Source organism: Cyclopterus lumpus, chromosome 5 (assembly GCF_009769545.1).
Source record: "Cyclopterus lumpus isolate fCycLum1 chromosome 5, fCycLum1.pri, whole genome shotgun sequence".
Taxonomy (NCBI): Eukaryota; Metazoa; Chordata; class Actinopteri; order Perciformes; family Cyclopteridae; genus Cyclopterus; species Cyclopterus lumpus.
Window position 1 is genome coordinate 4,309,145 of NC_046970.1, and position 21,289 is coordinate 4,330,433.

The 21,289-nt window shown below is 43.3% G+C and overlaps 1 protein-coding gene across 1 annotated transcript in view; it reads right to left on the minus strand.

Moving 5' to 3' along the window:
* Window positions 1-300: 300 nt before the first annotated feature.
* LOC117730844 (contactin-4) overlaps window positions 301-21,289 on the minus strand; it is a 34,187-nt gene continuing 13,198 nt past the window's right edge. The window contains exons 9-21 of the mRNA XM_034532849.1: window positions 21,071-21,200; window positions 20,605-20,755; window positions 16,119-16,246; window positions 15,350-15,522; window positions 13,998-14,115; window positions 12,072-12,230; window positions 10,174-10,323; window positions 9,541-9,611; window positions 8,896-9,130; window positions 8,636-8,751; window positions 2,606-2,786; window positions 1,324-1,436; window positions 301-501 (exon numbers count right to left, since the gene is read on the minus strand). Coding sequence (XP_034388740.1) covers window positions 301-501; window positions 1,324-1,436; window positions 2,606-2,786; window positions 8,636-8,751; window positions 8,896-9,130; window positions 9,541-9,611; window positions 10,174-10,323; window positions 12,072-12,230; window positions 13,998-14,115; window positions 15,350-15,522; window positions 16,119-16,246; window positions 20,605-20,755; window positions 21,071-21,200 — 1,926 coding nt within the window. The remainder of the gene's footprint in view (window positions 502-1,323; window positions 1,437-2,605; window positions 2,787-8,635; window positions 8,752-8,895; window positions 9,131-9,540; window positions 9,612-10,173; window positions 10,324-12,071; window positions 12,231-13,997; window positions 14,116-15,349; window positions 15,523-16,118; window positions 16,247-20,604; window positions 20,756-21,070; window positions 21,201-21,289) is intronic.

Sequence of the window (21,289 nt, forward strand, 5' to 3'; positions counted from 1 at the left end):
TATATTAAAATAGATTTTATGGAAGTACTTTTCTAAAACTGCAGCTCTATTCAAACATTATTGTAAATCACTATTTGAGGCACAATATAGCGGATAGAGGATGCATGCTTTAATATTTTGAGTGAAAAAGTCATCTTCATGAGGGTTCTGAACCGTGGGACAAAAACCACCGTCCGAGTCTTATTGCAATGCACATGTGTATTCTGAAGGCCTTGTTCAAACTACGGTAAAGCTGATAAACAGCATCAGTCACACGGGGGATTAGTCACACGGAGTGCACCCGCGCCGCCGCCTCTCTGCTCAATTCCAACTGCAGAGGATTTCAAACTTACTGGACATCTTTGGTATTCGTATGGGACCACTGCTGGTGCCGTCGCCCCCTCCGGTCAGAGCTTTGATCTCAATGAGGTAGTCCTCTCCAGAAGGGATTTGCAGCTCCAGGCTGGTCTTATTGGTTTCCAGTACGGTGGTCCTGCTGTGCCAGTTCTGACGATACACAACCTGGAGGAGAGGGAGGATCCCTGGAGTGAGCGCTTCATTCTCCAGTCGTGACAGTCGGAAACTAAAACGTTAGGACCCCTGAGCAAATGGGAAAGTATGACTTCATCCAACATATTAAATTAGCGTGTGAAAAACAAATCAAGTTCCCTTTAGCAGGAGACCAAATGTTGGTTATACAAACCCTCTCGAGAGGAGTTGTGGGTTTTTTGGCCCGCTGACTCAAAAGTGGAACATATTTTCACAATACGACCTCGGACATCCTTTTTACACATTTACTTGTGTTATTCAACTCCATTGAAACGCGGCATAATTGTTTATTTTATCCTTCAAGATTCAAAACTAGGAATTACATTTTTAAAATGTAAAAAAAAAAATGGTACAGATGTTATTTCTTTTGATTCACAGCAATGCCAAATTGTGAAACCATTCATGTCTGCAGGCTCTGCATGCTTCCTCACAACAGAGCCTCACGAAAGACTTATCATTAAATGAGCAGGGCCGCATATCTCTGGAGAATACATTTTATTTATATATTTATGGAAAGCAGGGGGGGGGGGGGGGGGGTCCACACTTGTATGAAAAGTGGATTCAATACGAGCCACTGTTGTACTTGTTGGAAGACGCCGAATTCCTTCCGTGGTCATAATGCCTTTTTCGTTTTATCACCTGAAACCGATCTTTTAATTTTGAAAGGGCCAGACAGGGCCAATCCATAATGTAGCGCTGGAGCGCTGCGGTCCATCTTTCCACTGCGATGAGAAAGCCATTCGATGGGATGACAGCTGCCGAGGCTCCACTTCTGGAGTTTCTGCTATTACTCACCTTGTATCCCGTCACCTCGGACTCATTTTCCAACGCCTTGACGTGTTCCCAATTCAGAAAGATCTTAGAGTTGGTGAGGTTCCACTCGATATTCCCTGGCGGCTGACTCGGAGCTGCAAGACATGTAATGATGTGGACACGAGGTTTACAAATGAATGCATACAACTGTGCCATCACCAATAGTATTCTCTACACTTACTTTCTAACATTTGGGGTCTTATTTATAGCTTTAGGTTCAAAAAGGTGGTGGCTATATAAATAAAATGGCAGATACATGTCATAAATGTCTAGAACCAAATTTTGTAATATCATTTTTTGAGTAAAAGTGTTGTCTGCAACTCTACTTTCACCAATTGTGAGATAAAATAGGACTGAAAAATGACTTCATACTACAGATCAAGCATCATGGGATGTATACAAATCGAAAATGAACATTACAACCGTTTTTCATTAAAAAAATAATGTTTACTATATATTTTAGTCTGTTTTTCAAGAACAGAATATGGCCTATATATAAAAAACAACTATTTACTAACTGAATACGGCAGTGTTTTTCCGAGCCGTAAGGTGGGTCGGTCCATTTCCTAAGTGTTCATTGGTTAGTTTCACACAAAATATTGACGGATACACGATTCCACAAATTACGTTGAAGGGCGGAGCTCCACACACACGTCACACGTCCAAGCTCTTGGCTCGCTGTGTGAATCACGTACGATCTCGTGAGAAGAAGGACACGGAAGTAGAACGTCTACAGACTCCGGCCACACATCCGTTTTACCGCGAAGATATGAATATAACCGGCGCGTTAAACACCGGCGCGTCCATCGACTCCAGAATGTTAAGACGACTGCTTATAGGTTATTATTGATACGTGTTCTGTAACTATTCTTTACGCACCTTTCAATTGTAAAATCTATATAAGCCAAATCTCAAATCAAAGTCTGCTCAATATTTCAGCAGTGCTTTCTCACTTTACCCATAGTGCAGCGGGTCGGACAGTATGGTAACAAAACAAGCCGATGAAATGATCCTTCGAGGTTGTAGAAATCCAAGATCTCATCAAATAGCAACACCTTATAGGATTTAAGATTTTTTAGTCGTTGGCGTTCCATGCAGAGCAACTGAAGAGCTAGAGATGGGAGAAACGTCTCCAGTGACCAACAACTTTTCCAACGTGTGAGTATCGAATTGAAATAGACTTGAACCCCGTGGAAGGTGATTTGAGTAGAAAGCAAAAGCAAAAAGAAACAAACACACTCCTGTGTCTTGTGTGTGGACTCACGTGGCTTCTTGGTTGTGTTGTTAAAAGCGGGGCTGCAGGGTCCAAGTCCAGCGCTGTTCTGGGCTCTTACTGAGATCAGATAGACCGTGCTTCCCTTCAAGCCAGAGAGCAGAGCCGTGGTGTCGATAACCCTCACTCTCTCCGCCTCACTCTGCTCAGATCCTTCCTCCCAAAAGAGAACCTGGACCAAAAATACAAGTGTTACCGCGGACACCCGGACACATTGTTTGGCATCTTCCATTTCCCATTACCGATCCATAAACCGGTAATAATCTGCGAAGCGGTGGAGTCAAGTCAAACCTTATTTGTTTAGCCAATTCCCCATTGAGAGTCTCACAATGTGCTTATAAAGAAGAGTTTTATTCGAGAGTGCATATAGGTTGTCACAAACCGGTTGAGGGAATGTGATAAGAAGCACAAGGGGTCATACAAGGGAGATTGATTTAAGCTAAAGGGTCATCTAGGTTTAAGTCTTTAACATGCTGAAACAGTCATTCTAAGGAAATTAAAAAAAAAAAAAAATCTGAGTTCCACACTATCAGATCAGCAACTGTAGGTCCGGAGGCATTCCAACCCACATTTTCTTTTTATCTACCAAGTGATACCGTATCTGACAATCAGCAATACCAAACGCATCGCTGGGAGTGAGAAGTGCAAGGACGAGGAGCTCGTCAGAATCTGTATTCACAGTGGGATCATTTATGACCCCTGAACACGAGACCGGGAACACCAGACAGGAACATGTCAAACAGATGGTTTCGAGAGGAGCTGCTTATTCAATTGGCTGCACACAGGTTCGCAGGGATCTTGCTCGTGGAAAAGGCAGATTAGCGACATGGCCTGGAGTTACTGATAACAGATGTGTTGAGGATGGTTTTTATTTTGAACACCAGCAGTTTAATTATAGCAGTTTTAAAAGCACTTGGGATAACACCTAAATAACCTGAGTGAAAGAAGTTTTTTAACGTCACATCTGCTACAGACACACACACACACACACACACACACACACACACACACGCACACACACATACGCACGCACGCACACTGTGTCCTATTGAGCATCTCAGAACGATAACAAAGGTGAAATACTGCAATCAGAGAAATTCTTCTATCCATCTCTCTCTCAAATCAATTAAATGCAGTTCAATTCAACTCAATTCAATGTGACTTCCAAAAACAATGTGGCCACTACATTAAAACACAAAAATAGACGAAAAAAATCTAAAAATGTTTAGCATGAAAATGAACATAGTAATTACACAACATTACAACTGTAATATAAAAATAAAAGCAGTGCAACAAAACAAGACCTTATCGATCTCTCTATTAATTCATGTTATACCACTGACAATAAATCAAATATAGACTTTTAGATATATTATTATTATTACTGTTATTATTATTGTTATTAATATACATGATGAGATAATTAATAATAATACAAATATTTTTAAAAGTTAAATATTCATAGCAACTACATCAATATATATATATATATATATATGTATTTATTTAATTTTTACAAATGTAGCAATTTATTTATGCCACAAAAAACTACTGAAATAAAAAAAGAAAGAAATATAAACTAAAGAAGTAGGTCTGGAGTTGGCACTGGATTGTCCTGCCAATAAACCTACAGCTGACTTTACTGTTGTATCCACATGACAGCTGAGGGTACTGAATATATGAAATGTGCCTTGTAATTTAGGAAATTCTTCCGGGACGTGGTAGAAAACAGCATCTGTTGTGTTGTCTCCCCTAAGGGTTCCTATATTGTAAAGGAAATTGACCGTTTGCTAAACGCCTTCCCCAAATACCGATTGTCCAATGGTCGCTTAGCAACTGTAACTCGGGATGGCAGAAGGAGTCTGCATGGAGCTGTAGTAGAAGTGATATGCTGCATTGAAAGAGTTTGAAGACTTGGAACTTTTTTATAGCCTTTTTAAATTCTGACAAGCCAAAGTGTAGGGAATAGATTAAGCTGTGGGTTTATCTGCATGTCTGGCTAAACGAGTTAATCACGGCAGAGACCTATGCTGCTTCCAACACCTAGGTAGCACCTCATTTGTTAATTAACTACAATATCTTAGGGGTGAACAGGGGTTTGAGGTCAGTCATGCTCTTAGACGGATTTGAGGAAGGTCCTCATCTGTTCGTCCTACTCCCCGCAATCCTTTTCTCGAGTAAAAGTAAAACTTTCAGTTTGAAAACAATGAAACAGAAATCTTACATGCCTTTTAATGTGCCAGTAGCTGATGACAGTCAGCAACATCAACGTTTCTGTTCAAATGAAATGATATTAATGTTATTGCTGGCAATACAAGAACAATGCAGCTCCTAAATTCCCTTGATTACCAACCAGACAAAGTGGGCAGCCGCCCAGGGACCCTATTAGCCTGACATCTCATGAACAAATGGCAAACGCAAATTAGTCTGGAACCTTTCAGTTAATTTTCCACGGGGGGGCCTCATTAACGGGCGTGGACCAAAAAGCACGTGGACGCAATATGTCTGTACGAGTGTTGCCGTTTTAATGCCATCAGAATTTGAAGATTAAAAACTGTGCCTCCATGGCAGCTTCAACAGGAAGATCCAAATCAACTGCAGCCATCTTGGTGGTTACTATTTCTGGAGCTTTGATGGAAGACAACCCTGCGCCAGTAAATTTGATTTCAAATAAGGGATGTCAAGCCGAAAGCAAAGTGTGTTGAAATCCTGTCAAATGGAGCAATGAAACCATCAAAGCTCCAGAAATACTGAACCACAAAGCGTCCGCGATGAGTTGGGAACCCATATTCAGGCACAATAGAAAGTCATCTGATCTTTAACAACTCTGTCAAAAGCCACATTCCAAAGCTGGCTAAGTGGTTGCTGCTTGTGTAACTGGTTGCAAGAAACCCTGTACGATCACAGAAGAGCTTAACTTGCCAAGCGTTGTGGATATGTGCCAAGAGTTTCTGGTTGAGGCAGCTGCAACCAAATTCAGTCAATACCACTCTTTCCCATGTCTCTCACAGAGGTACAGAGTATCTATATTGGTCATTACAGCGGGTTGCATAACACATATATAGCCAAGTGTATTTTCTCCTTTTTTTGCCGTGCGGTTTATATTATTATTATATTTGGAAAGGCAGTCCTCTGAAATTTGTTCACAATAAATATGGACAGTAAAGTACAAGGACACTTCACTAAAATGAAAGGCCTTGCTACCAATGCCTAAATGGCATTCGTTGCCCCACCACTCACGGAAGAGAGCCCTTTGGGGCCGATCAATCCTGCTGGGACAGCGGCTCCACAGCTGGCTGCAGCATCGTTTCGACTTTTCAACATGATAATCTGTATTTATTTTGTGGTTTTTCTATCCTTTTTCACGAAATATATACAGGTGTTATAGTGATCATTTTTGATGAACAAAATCAAAACATTGGGTGTATCCATCGAACAACACAGCTAACAGGGCCAAAACATCTGTTTTTGATCAAATACAACCGCATACTAAAACATAATGGAACATGTCCCACATGAAAACATAGTCATGCTTCCTGTGGAATCACTACTGTTGGTGCTGAACGATTCTCCAGAAACAAATTACTGGCGACTGGTTATAAATAGGGATCACTTCTTCATTCCCAACACTAAGGGCCTCTGATGAAATACATGTTGGCCCAAGCGCTGTGTTCTGGCAGGGTGTATGGACAGGGCATAGTGAATGGGCTATATTCTTCAGTTTCTCCGCCTCCCTCCCTTGTTGGCTGGACTGAGGCCAGTAATGAGGCTGTTGGCATCCTCTGCTGGGACATTCAGGAGCAACTTCAGAGCAAGGTTATTTCTGGGGTTTATCCAGAAGACTGCAGACGCAAAAGTTTTTATTCCAACACTTTCTAGGACGCGGGGGGGGGCGGCGGAAAGCAGGTATACTTTTCCAATCAAGCCGTATAGTAACCGCAATAAACTTAAATGACCTCTATGATTCACACCATTTCTACGATTTAGGGACTGCATCCACCTCATCGTGGCAATAGCTGAGCCGGCGGCTAGCCGCTAGCGGTGCAAACAATGAAAACAGTGCTGAAACAGCCAGCAGCGTTGACCTGAGTGGGATTGGAGGGGGGCCGCTGCACTGTGTTTGTTTTTTATTACCCTGGCCTTATTATCCTTCACTTTACCTTTAATGGAACAACCTACGTGAACGGTCACTGCTTAGCCCCTGACTCCTTTTAACATTGTGTAGATAACATTAGAGCCACTGCAGTCTTCTTCTGCGTGGATGTGCTAATTCTAATGGCCCATGTTGCCCGGTATCTGATAGGCGCGTAAATACCAGCATGTGGATGAGTAAACAGCTGTTTGACATTAGCAGTTTAAAACGTGACAACCTGTCGCTTTTGTGGCCATCAGCTATTTGCGGGTAGAAGTGCCAGTGCACCTGTTGACAATTCCCCTGACAGCTCCAAGGGAACCAGTGTACCGGAGGGATGAAATAGTCTTAGTCAGGAACAACTTGAGGATATGTGGGCAACCTGCCCGTACGAGAAAACAATCTTTGTATGGCACGAATGTGAAGAAATGACTGCGGTAGTTGGGCCTAAATAGGCCGAATCAGTCCTTGCACTCTGCATTACTGTACATTATACTCTGCATTACTGTACATTATACTCTGCATTACTGTACATTATACTCTGCATTACTGTTACTTCTGCAGTCCACACCTTGAGATATTCTTCTTAATTGCCCCGACGGTCTAATTGCGATGGAGTGAGCCAAATTGTCACTCTAGCCAACATCCAAATTAATGACGCCTTTAATGAAACATAGCCTCTGGTAAAACACTCATCTAAATACGTGAAAGTGAAAGTGATGAAGTTCTGGAACTAAGTACCTAACTCAATATGATATAAGCCACTTTCTAAAAGCAGAACCATTGTCTGTTCATCCAGAATAGAATATTTGATACTATATTTTGCAGTTGCTGTATAACTTTAATTATGAACCATAGCTAAACAGAACTGGTTGTAGCAGCCTTGTACAGTACACTCTGGGGCAATGCGCTCAGGCACCTGCAATTTAAATGATCCACTGAATCCTGATTTGAGAGGTAATTTAAGTTTAAATTAGAAAATGATTAGAATATGTCACAAAAGCCCAGTGGACAAAAGTTTGACATTCTAAGAATCTAAATGAATATCTACCCAGTTTAAAGGAGACATATCATGCTCATGTTCAGGTTTGTTCAGACGTGCTTTATAATACAACATGGACGAACAAGGACATGGACATTTTAAATCATACAATATGGGATCTTTCGTATTTTAAATCCAACAGTCAAATAACATACCTCTAAATAATTATACAATTAATGGTAAATCAAATGTTTGGCAACATTAAAAGGTTGTAAAAGTACATTTATGTTGTGAAGGAGGTGTATATTTTATATTGGAACAAACTTGTACATTTAGTTTTCCTATTTCAGAACGAGTACTCATGGTAAAGCTCAGCTAAATTGCTGTCTCGCTCCCAAACAAGCTGTTACGGTGCATTAAACCCCTGTCTTATAACAATGTGTGTACCAAAAACTAGCGATGACCTCAAAGCTTCTCCGTAGAGGGCAAGCCACCCGGGAATACCTGACCATCATCAAATACCTGGGGTTTAGGAGAGACTGTTATTTTTATCTAGGTTTTCCACAACCAAATCCCAGGAGAGTGTTTGTTGTACAGGATAGTGATGTATGATGTTCACACTTTCTTGTATTTATTTATTATTGTGAATAGAGACTCCCAGACATCCTCGGTATTGAGGTCTTGTGGAGGCTACAACAGCTGCCAACAGACCTCTTCATCCTCGAGAAAATCTCCTTCTCCAACACATGCAGTATTTCAATGTCAGAATATTTCCTCGTTGTCGCCACTGGCGGTTCTATTAAAATGAACGCCGGCTTATTGTACTGCCAGTCATCCTGGGATTAATGTCTGCGCCTTGTTTGAATATTCCTTGTGGCACTATTATTTCAACTTTTCTTTCTCATACCTCATACGCAATGATCTTCCCGCTGCCGGACTCGCTGGGAATTGGTTCCCAGTACACTTCGATCTCAGAGGCTGACACAGCGCGGGCCCAAACTCTCGACGGCGCCTCAGTGGGCTCTAAATAGGAGAGATCATGAATTATGCATGTTAGCAATTAAGAGTGCATTTCTTGAACAAGATCACAAGTTCGCAGCACGTACAGGGGACACACACACACACACACACACACACACACACACACACACACACACACACACACACCTTCCTCTGCAGAAAACAATGTGACGACGGGGCTGAACGGCCCCTCTCCCACGCTGTTGTAGACTCCCACTTTCACTTCGAACTGGGACAGGGGTGCGACGCTGTCGTTCCTGTAAATATATCTCGACGCGTCAGCTGATGCCAGCACTGTCTGGATCCAGGTGCTGCTGCCAAGTGGGCGGAAAGCCACGACGTAGCCAAAGTCCTCTCCGCTCTGCTGTTCCTCTGGAACGGGCTGAGAGAGGGGGCACAGGAAAGTTACGCCTTTGACCCAAACAGCTGTGAGCAGCAGTTGAATAATAAAAAAGTACAAATCAAAGTATAAAAAGTTTTTTTTTTTTTATGTCCAACAAAGTATCGAGTGAAAGCTCAGCATCTTTCTGCACTTCGAGCCACATCCAAAGAATATAAAGTTGTCACCTCGCTCTAGATTTACACATATGAAAGTTGCACTGGCTCCGTATCTTCACTTTGATTTACGCAGCAGGAAAGGAGGCGAGCAGGCAGCAAATCAGGGGAGCTCTGCCTTTAATTAAAAGCCGCTCCGCTGAGCGCCAGGCCACTGCGGTCACCCCCCCCCCCCCTTTTCGCCGACAGCCTCGTCACAACGGATGACAACTCAGGGGAGGCGCATGATCCTCTTACCTCCCACGTGATGACGAGTTCTCCTCGAGCTCCTCCGCCGCCGCTCACGTGGACCGGCGCAACCTTGGGAACTGAAACGGGGCACAAAGGGAACTTGTCTCAGGCAGGCGCACAGGATCGTGTTCGACCTCGTGAGAGTTGAACGAGGAGGTACAATTCCCTGCGGAGAGCTGCTCATTGTTGTAAAACAAGCCAATCGCGTGTCTGTGTTGTGGTGACGTTATTCGCCGTGTGTCGGCCCCATGTGTGAGGCACGGCGGGGGAAACGTGTTCCCTTGTGATTCAAACCTGCGGGACGGAAATTACGATCCGGCTCAAAATAGAGACATCATGCCGACGCCTTGCGTGCCAATAGGTCACTTTTTTTTCCTTCTTTCTCTCTCTGAATTAATCATGTTCCAGAGTTCTGACATACAAGAGTTTTAAGTGCGGATGCGTGAATGCTTTAAAAAGTGTAACTCAATTTCCATTTCTTTTGCATGCGATTGGGTAATCAAAGCATTGGCACGAAAAAAACGATCGGCACGTTCGAAAAAACGTCACAGGGAGCACCGGAGGAAAAGGATAAATCACATTCTCCAAGTGGGGCTGATTAATTTGTTACCAAGGGAGACAACAAATTGTAGAGGATACCTGCTGCTGCGGTTCGAACCGGTTTTGATGGCGTGCCGGGCTCTCCCACGCCAACGCCGTTGATTGCCACCACCCTGAATTCGTAATCCACCCAGGGGTTTAAATCTTTCACTGTTGCATGCATCATCTGTCCAGGCACAGAATCAGGAACTAGGATTAAAGAATTTAGAATTGAGATGTGTTTGTTTTCTTTTCTTCTTTAAATAGGCACATTTCACATTTTGTCTCCAACAAATATGAAAAAAACTAAAACATTTCACAAACCAGGGAAGTGGATCAATTATTCCCGTTACAGCACGTTCAATACACATTCTGCAATTATTGTGGATGCAACGTCATCATGCAATTCACACACACAATAAAGAAATACACAGATTTAATAAGCTCTCAGAGGGGGTCGCTTCAGTCGACGTGACATTACCGACATAAACTTCCTCCTGCAATCGGCGTGGTACGTTTAAGATCGCCGCTTCGCACATAAAACGGGAACGTTAAATAAACCGGCGTTCGAGGTTACAGAAAGATAAAATGACATTAGAGCACGGGAAGAAAAAAAAAAAATGGTTTTGCTTAAACTTGTCATTACCAAGTAAATGTTGATTGCGCAAAGTAATGGCTGTAGAATAATGACACCATCTGCGTTTGGGATGGCTCCCCGTAAGCCTCGCCGCCACCGTGCCACGCTCAGTCTGCCTCTTGTTACGGCCTCCGGGGATAATGAACTTCACGAGCGCGTAAAACTGCGGCGCGACCGGCGCGGATGGCACTTTTGTTTGTGGCGGAGGTGATTCGTACGGAGGGATTCGTAGTGTAATGTCACCATCTTGTTCATGAAGTTGCGATAAAAATGATGAAAATGACGGAGGTGAAGGTGGTGATACATTTTTCTTTTTTTTTTTTAAAAACAAGACTGAGCCTCGGATGGAGAGCTCCAGGACACGAGAGGCTTCCAAATTGACATTCATTCGGCTTTTCTTCCGACTAGATCATGTAGCTAACTAAAAATCGTCCCACTTATTAAAAACCTCTCCGCTTTTATCTTCGCACTGTGTGGTTGGTCGTTGCTCGGCACCGACAATAATAAATACCGCTTGGAAAACGCTGTGGGAGGGTGCCGGAGAAGACTTGCTTATTGCCTTTTTAATGATTAGTTCTGACAAATAGCCTGGTAAGTAGAATGAAGTGTAAGGAAAATGAAGAGAAGAGAAGGCCGATGCCTCTATATATTCTCCACTTTATATAACCAAACGTTAACAACCTCTATTGCGGACGATGAAGGGACATAAAGGCCAATAAAGGCAGTTTGAATAAACCGTAATACAGCCTTTTAACACCATTTCACACCTCGTTAACAGAGTCGAGATTAGGATTCCAAGACTTTGTTCATCGCCTGCAACATCACAATCACCTTTTACATAATAACACAAGTCTAGAAAACGTAATATTATTATTTTCACAAAGGTAGAGCTGTTGCAGAGGATTACACGAGTTCATTTGCAATACTTGATTGTGTCTGTAACTCATTGACTTTCCCTCTACCTGTTTCTTACCTGCACACAGCTGTTTAAACAAGAGCTCAACATATAAATTGGTCAATTACCGTGCCACAGCAGATATATATATCATATATATATATCACAATTATTTAAAGAAAACTGGTGTATCGCTATCAGATTTTCGTAACTCCAATATCGGATGGTTTTAACAAGCCGCATGTTAGATTCTGTTTCCTGAGTGAACTTTAGAATGATGAAAAAGAGCCTAACGTGAGCGATTTTAACAACACGACCCTTAGTTTTTGAAAGAGAGGAAAGTCTCCTGTGGCCACAGACTCGCATATTACAGTGTAAATCCTCAGTGTTGACTTCCATGCATTGAAAATAAGAAGCAGCTGTTACCTGTTCTCACAGTCTGCCAGCCGATAGAGATGGGGGTCCTGGCCTGGACCATGTACATGGTAACAGGACTATGGTTGTCAGGTCCGGAGCCCCAGGACAGTCGCACAGCGGTGTCAGTGATGTCGCTCACCGCCAGGCCCTCCGGGGCACCAGGGGGTCCTGCAACAGCCCGAAACGATGACAAGACACCTGCGTCAGCCTCACTGCACAAAGCGCCAGCCGAAAAGGGGGAGGTCCCTTCAGGTGAGCGCGGCGGACTCAGAAGTGATTCATAACTCGGATACAGGCTCGGTGTGCGGCTGTGTGGAGTTATAATGGGGTTCTATTGGGAGTGCCACTCTAATCAATACACTGAATAGTTCACCATCCACTGTATACGTTTACTTACAGCATGTGTGAGGCCACAGAGTTTCAGATCTACAAAAAATACAAAAATAGAAGATACTTTTTTACAAACTATGAAAGAAGTCGTGAATCGGGGAGTCTCGTCGAGTGAGAGGGACAATTTCTCTCGTGTGCTCTCCGCGATGAGGGAAATCATTATTTCACGATAACATTGGGGAGGCTGTTAATGACCAGGGATTTATAGAAAACCAGGCAGGATTTTTTTTTCAATTGAGATCTCATTGAAATTAGGGAAAGCACAAACATGGGATCAAACAAACAGGGCCGGCGGATTTTCCCCGCTAAGCCCGCAAATCTGCAAGAAAGCAGCCCTGAGCCCTCAGCGGGGCGACCTGCTGCTGGAAAGAGATCACTGGGTATCAACGACGCTCGGGTTCAGATTACGCACACGATCCGTACGTTAAATCCGCAGCCGTCTCTGACTTTGGCTGCCGACTCTTGATCTCACGCTTGGCCAATCTGAACCTCCCAGACAACAGTGTTATACCCCCCCCCCCCTCTCCATTTGGTTATCCAATTCAGTCATGGGTGACTGGCTGTGACCGGCACAGCGGTTTACAGTAAAAAAGGAAAAAGGGATCATGCCAATCGAGTGACTGGCGGAGAAAAAGAGAAATATATATATGTATATATATATATATTCCATGACCTCCTTGGCACACTAAACAGCTGTCTTCACACACATGATCTCTCACTTTCAGGACGTGTCTGTTGTGACATCAATACCAGATCGGCCGTTTAAATCCCTTCATGGAACTTGGAATTCTTTATGTAGACGACAAAAAATACAACGCACGTCCGACCCATTGCAGACACACTCGGTAAACTGGGCACAGAATGGAAAGAAATTCAGGAGATGATCGTGACGCCAAAGCAACCGACGAGCAGAGTGCAAACGCACTTCAGAACACCGCGGATGAGAAAGAAATAAGTTTATTTTGAGTGTTTTACGACACGCCCCAAAACGTGACGCTGGAGGGGTGTCAGGGCCACTGACCAGGAGTCAGTATTTAACAGTAACGTTAAGGAAGGATCACGTCACACGAACCGCCGAACTATAAAGAAAGTCAAAAGTCACGTGGGTCCTCTGAAGCTCCCATAAAGCTAAAGACAGCCACGTTATAACATCAGACATGTCCTCCACAGAATGTATGGAGTTGAAAACTTTAGTGTTGTCACTCTTGCATGAAGCCGTTCTCGGATCTTAACCGGATAGCCCCAAAGCTTTCGGGGTAACTCACCTTTAACTCGATGATCATAGAGCTCATGGGTTAAAAACAGAATAAATTAATATCAAAATGCTCACGGTTGTCAATCAGAAAGCCTTTTGAAGCTGTTTTTCCTCCGAATCCCTCAAAACTGACATCATGTTGCTGCTGCTCTCATCTGACAGCCGTGAGGCGTGTGCATCACAATGTTAAGAAAAACACACGCTCTCCACGAAAAAGAAAAGAAAAGAAAAAAAGAAATTGAAAAGCTCCATAGAGAGTACTGCAAAATGACAAGCAAGAAGATGTGTACCTCTGACAATTAAGTCTGCTGCTGCTGAGACGGTGTCAACTTCGGTGTGCACCATGCACACGTACTTCCCAGAATGCTTTAGCTGAATGTTCCTCACCATCAGGTCACCTGCAAATCCCTGATGACAAAGACACATTGGTATAAAAGTCTTGCAGCGGAAGAAAAACAGCAAAAAGTAGCAGAGTCAAAAAGAAAAAGAAAAAGAGAAGTATGAAAAATCCTCAGAGCACAATTTCTTTCTCAGTCATACGCATCTTTGGAGAGAAAAAAACAAAAACACGACAGGGTAGCAGGAAAAATGACTCCAGCTTTACATTGAAAGGGAGGCCGGACCAAGATGACTTGTTTCCAAACAGCTTATTTTAGCTAGCTGTGGATCGCTGTTTGTTGTGTTCATACTTTACCCTTCCAGCTCAGATGATGTATTGTATCTTTCTCCAAACTCCTCTTTTTGTCCAGCAAGATAAGAGCGAACCAGAACCCGACCCCCTTGCTTTGTGTATTATAACGAAGGCGAGTCGAACAGCCGTCGTGGTTATGTTCGCCGCGGAAAATGTCGGCGCTGTGCGGGCGACTTCCGTGGGCCTGGTGGACTCGATCGCAGCGAGCACAAATGAACATTTGGAGCTTCTTTTGTTCGGGGAAGAATTGATGGATTCGCTTGTCCGGTGAGATCACACCCCCGCGATGGAGAAACGGGTCACGCGACACATTCGCTGCTAGCTTTAGCTGCTAGCTTTAGCCGCAGACAGACATGAGAGCGGTATATTTCCCAAAATGCATATTTCCCAAAATAGAGAACTATTACTTGAACATGCATCTCGTTTGTTTCAATCCAACAACAGTTTGGCTGTTTGTTTGTTTTTTGACAAATGCAGTCACTTCCTGTCATATCCTAGCGGGTAGCTGTGAGGTAAACTTGCAATGACACTGCAAACATGTGAATTATATGGGATGTCTATGTACATTGGGGCGCAAGTCCTTATAAAACCAGAAATGATCATTTTAAGTGTGCTTTAGAGGCCTCGCTTGGATCCCTGTGATGCACATCATACTCTATCACTGAGAAAAAAAAGGAAAAAAACCTGAAAGGCTGCAACTTGAGCCAAACGCAACAACTTAAGTTTGATCAAAAACCAGGAAAAGAGAACATCGTACTAGAATAATTACACTGGCTACACGTAACAATTAAGATTAACAATTAACTTGCTTTCAAGGCTTTAAATGCACCTTCATTTAAGGCCTTGAGTAGCTTCATTATCAGCTCCAGCATTTAAAAACGATGATAGAAGTAAACATCCGTGGTTCTGGTTGCCCTGGCCTAAAACTCCAAGAAGAACTCGACTACATACCCCTCCAATCATCTCAAAGTGCTCCCGCCTGCTGAAATCAATGGCTTTCCCGTTGAAGAACCACTTGAAGATGGGAATCAGGGACGAATCACTGGACACCTCGCATGGCAGTACAATGCTCTGTCCCACGGTGGCGTCCAGACTCAAGGGCGGGACCAGGATCTTGGTGGGCTCTAGGGCATCGTGGGGAGAAAAAATGAGAATTAATCGTGGCAGCATTGTGGCGCTGTACATCTATAAAATCCAGCAAAAAATGAAGAACGCAATAAAGCCTAATTTGCCCAGATTCTGCTCTATCAGTGTAATTAAGTGACCTCAAATAACTTCACTTAGGAAGCGAATGCCTCTCATAATTCAGTGATGAATAATTAAACCCACTGCAATCACAATGTCAACTAGAGAGGGGGAAAAAAGAAAAGATAAAGAACTCCCACTCTATGATCATCATTTTTTAAAAAGCCAAATCTGAAAGTGCCTCAGCAGCTCTTTTTTTTAAATTAAATGTTAGTGTCAAAAATATTTCTCACTCACAGCTACAGACGCCCCCCCCACCCACTCTGCTACATGCACAATAACTCACAGCTGAGAAAAACACAGATGACTTATACGTCTGTCAAAGCGGCGGGAGCATAACATGGCTATATATTTCATTATCAATTTCATGCTTGAGCTTGTATTTTTTAAACCCTTGGCTAAAAAAAAAAAAAGGTACAGTAGCGAAAGTGTGCAGAGAAAAAACAAAAACAACAACAACAACAAAAGGACCTACCTTTCACCAGCAGCGTCCCGGAGCTGCTGGATGTTCCGAAGTGGTTTCTGGCCAAACACGTGTACCTGCCTCCGTCCGATGCGGAGACGTTGGTGATACGCAGCGTCCCGTCCTGCAAGATGGTCTGTCTGGGGGAGAAGATCAAAACTTAAACAGCTCAGTTCTCAATCCGTTGGCTGTTAATTGAATGAAAAGTGACGATAAGCATCAAATTAGAAGCCGCTTCCTGGCCAGAGATATGGTGTCATTTCTCGAGCCTCTCATTTAAATGTTTGAATGAAGGCTTCAGAATCTATTCCTTTTCCATTTGCACGCCTCAGAAGATAACAATTATCTTAGCTGAAGCAGAACAGATTTGCTGTAGGGTCAGCACAGTATTGACAGCGCAGCAGCTTAAATGCACATATTAATTGGATACACAGCGGGCCACCAGGGCGGCGATAGGAGGAGGAGGAGGAGGAGGAGGAGGAGGAGAAGGGAGAGAGAGAGAGAGAGAGAGAGAGATTTAGAACGGGATCTCTACCTGCAGCCTTATCGCTCTGCAACACGTGGTGATAGTATCAAAACATGCTGTAAAGCTATTTCTGAATAGTAATCGCATGGAGACATATAGGAGAAGTCTCACTTGATAAAAAAAAGAAATAAAAAATGTCAGGCTGGTCTCACGGGAGGAATAAAGTGGGAGTGCTGATGAGAGTGCTTGACAAAAAAAATGTAATAATACAAATGTGGAAGGAGCTTTGACCCCATGGTGGTCTGATTGTAGCAGCTTGTGTTCATGAACCACGTTTCCATTTTTGTGTTGCAACACTCTCTTGTAAAAAAAATGCAGCCAATTAAATCAGATCTTTGAAAAGTGTAAAAAAAAATAAAATATATATATATATCCATCCATCCATCCATCCATTTTCAATACCGCTTATCCTCATTAGGGTCGCGGGGGCGCTGGAGCCTATCCCAGCTGACATAGGGCGAAGGCAGGGGACACCCTGGACAGGCCGCCAGTCCATCGAGGGCACATGTAGGGACATACAACCATTCATATATATATATATATATATATATAAAAAAAAAAAAATAAATAAAAAAAACCTCTGTATTGTTAAAATGGGAAACTCGGACGCTCAAAACTCGTGCTCATACAAGATCATTATAATACCCCCCCCCCCCCCCGTTCCCTCGGGATTAATAAAGTTCTCTCTTATCTTATCTGAGTATCTCAATCCTCGGCTTAAAGGTTATCTTTATTCATCCGTATTTTGTAACATTAGAGCGTGTATGAACCTGAAAATTAGCACGGTATGTTTCCTTTAATGCAAAAATAATTTGTTTCTCATACTGTCTTTTTTTTTTTAGGAGGAATAGAAATATTAACATATAAAATGAAATATAAATAAGAAGGATTTTGTTCCTGCCTTGTTAGTAGTTCAGTTATTAATTTTCTACCACACAACAACCTTTACCAATAAGTAGGGCAGCCTGTATGTAGCCTGAGAGGCGACACCGAGGGCCCCAAAGAGGTACAGCTGCTGCCCAATAGGCTCATTGCTTTTAGTGCGCAATAATAATTAAAGTTGACTCCCGATAAGTGCGTATCCACATTTTAAAGCAACAGCTCAGACAACAAGATGCTGTTCAGAGACTCTCCTGACAAAATCAATCCAAGACAATCAAACTGAGGGGGTACGACGGGACTTTAGAAAGTGAGTGAAAACATTCTCGGCGCCGTGTGCTCTGCCCAGGAAAGCATGTTAACATATTCATAAACGAGGCCGATAATGCGCTCCTGTTGTGACCTTTTGGATCGAGTAAATCAAACAGGAATCCTGCGAGCAGCCAGCGCCTGAAAATCAAACAGTTTTACACTGGCTCCGCATTGGAATAAATATGTATTCACTGGAGGCCGCGCTGAGACCCAGAGAGCATGTCTGACACGGGGGTGCTTTGCGCTGATTTATTGACAAAAATATCAAACGCTGAGTGATGGAGGCGCGCTGAGAACATGACCCGAGGGGGCAATGAGCTGGGAAACAAATAGAAACGCAAAGAAACTATCTGCTTTGTGGACAAAGTCGCTTTCTGTTGGGACTTTTTTACTTTTGTCCCAAGAAATGTGCTGCCTGGGTAAATTGTTCTCCCTTTCCTGCATGCCAGAACCCACATGAAAATGAAAAAGGTAAAAAAAAAAGAAAGAATACAGCAAGAGACGAACTGTACGCTTTGCACTTCATGCATGCATAACCAGCATGCAAATTAAAACCAACACAAATTAGAGTCAGCATGTGCCTCAGTGTTACATGAGTACATTTAACGCCACTCTGATCAGATCACTCTCTCTCTCTCTCTCTCTCTCTTTCTCTGCAGTCTGCTCACTGATAGATTGGCTGTCAAAAAAAACACTGCACCGACGTTGTTGGTGTGATCTGAAATCGGAACAAGTAATTGGAAATTCCTTGCTGGGTCCATCAGCTGGTGGGTTTTCATCGGGCCGCTCTTACAACACACAGGAGCGTTTTAGTGGAGTGCAGGTCATCATAATGAACTGTGTCAAAGCCCCTTTTTAATGTCCAGTCGACGCCATACGAAGAGAGAAGTGCTCGTTTTGGATTATTGCATGTTCCCGATTCACTCACATCTATGCATCGGAATGAATGAGCATAAACTGTGTTAAAAAAAAAAAGAGAAAATATTATGATTATGGCCCATTTTGCCCAGGACTTCTGGCAGCACATTTCAATGGGCTACTCAGGTCTTATCTTCCTGTATTCACATAGGACTCTGGTGTTGATGAATTCCAACCAAAGACTCATCAGAAGTATTTCCATTCCGGTGAGTCAAGCTGCACCCTGGGTAATGCTGGCAAAGACTTTCTTTTTTGCTCCATTTGAAACTTTTTTTTTTTTTTGGACTGAAAAGTTTTGAGTAGAAAACGTCCTACTGGACTCAATTTTGAGAGAAAACACGTTTGATTGCTAAAAGACTCGTACTGTCAGGTCGCCGCGTTCAGCTAACTGTGTGACCTTTGTGCTGAATGTACCCGAGAGATCTTATAAAAACACTTTGTGGATGAAGTGGCCATCCAACAGGAGAAAAGTCCCATTTGAGTATTCAAATCGAATGCTGATTTTCTTTTCTTTTTTTTATCAGAGCAGCTTTAATAGCGGAAGCTTTGGACTTTGGAATCAGTGTTTAAAAATGTGGGGGCCACATACTAATGTGTGTATAACCTTGGAGAAGCTATTCACTTCAGCAGCTATTCAAAATTTGAGTTGAGAATTTGGAGTACACACTTGTTCACATGTTTTTAAAAATCTCTTTAGAGTTTTATTTTTTTGTCCGTAAGCGTCTGTAAGAGAACCGCTGCTCTCCGACTTAATGCTCACAGCTGTCTGAAGCGACCCGCTTGAGAATGAAGGCGGGTGTGTGCACAGCCTAGTCCTATAAATACACATGCTAACCATAAGGTACAAATTTGTTTATTCGCACGCACACGATGCCTTCTGACTTGAGGTGGTTTTAATGTCGGAAAATACTGTAATTTCTTTCTTCGGCTGGCAATGCTTGACAAGAACGTATCAACTCAAGAAACTTAGGACGCGGAGAAACTTTTTGTTAAACCTATATGAAAGAAAGAAAAATCACTTCCCAGCGAGGCTCTCGGGGAAAAGATTGCAGCCATTAAATTAATCACACTGTTTGAGCACTTTCTGATGGTGATTTACATAAGAAAAAATCAACGCCGTCAACGGTGGGAGCGCCTCTACGAGGGTGAAAAGTGCGTGGAGTCGTGCTGGAAAGTGGTTTTCCGCTGATTTGAGTCTCTTTAATCTTTACCTCGAGCAGCGATCGAGCCCAGCCCCCTTGCTTTTCTGAACCGCCATCACATTTTCCTCACCCACTCCACTTCCACCGCAAACATTTCCCGTAAGCAGCTCTCCCGCTGTGCTCACAACGCCGTCGTCTCTTATCGCGCGCATCCGTCTGTTGCAAACAATTCACTTTTTTTTCTCTGAGCTCGTAGGCGTCGTCTCGGACCCTTAAATCGTGACACGGTGGCCTGTCATGTCGCCCGGGGTGAAGTTTTGCAATGAGTTCTCCCTTTCTCTGTTTTTCGTTCTTTTTCTTTTCACACAGAGAGCGTTCATCCCTACAAGGTCTCCAGCACGTTGACTTCATTGAAAAGCTCTGACGCTGTCGGACGCTTTGAAGTAATAAAAAAAAAGAAAAGAAAAGAAATTGCACTTATCTTGTAGGAGGTCATGGCCTCATTCTTACATCTAGTACAACAAAATATTTAAAAAAATATTTTTAAAAGCTGGAGACAACATATTTTATGTGGTCTATCTTGGACCGATGCAATGCTGCTAATTTTCCTTGAGCAGACATCCTTGAGCATAAATGGCAATAATAAGTGCTAGAAATGAAAGTGACCATGTGAGCAAACCCTATAACATACGCCGCGAGGCGCATACAGTAAACACCCTACCTCTGGCTGCCGTTCAGGAGCTCGCCCCCTCTCCACCAGGAGACGGTGGCCCTGGGGGAGGCGTGGGGGCGGCACTCTAAGACCACCTCGCCCCCCCTCCGGATCACGGTGGCCTTCTTCACGGGCCGCCCGGTGAAGTCCGGCGGTGAGGCTGAGGAGCAAAAAGCGCGTTAAGGGACATTTGTTTTCCGCTTTGCGGGCGCGGCAGCAGAAATGTCAAGTGCATCACGAGCAATTACGGAAATTGTACTTCGCCGCCACGCTGGGTTATTGTATGAGAGAATTATGGAAATGAAAGATAGGGGGGCTAAGGCTCAGCGTGGAGCTGGCTCTGCCACCTATCATTTATTTATTTCAGATAGGAAGCATTTTCATTCCACCGAGAACACAATGTACATGCAGTGTATCTCTACTTTGCCTCAGGTTCAATCCGTTGTAAATAATACAGGGCGAGCAAACTGCTTACCTACAACTTTGAGCTCGGCGCTGGCATACACAGCTCCGTGTTCACTCTCTGCCACGCACTGATACATCCCAGAGTCCAACACACTGATCCTGGATATGGTCAGTCTGCCCGCTTCCACGTGGATCCGGCCCTGCAAATCAGACCAGCTGATTAATGTTTGACGGCATCTTCCAATGATTTATGTCCATTTTCTTTTCTCTCTCTTTTGCGACCATCCTT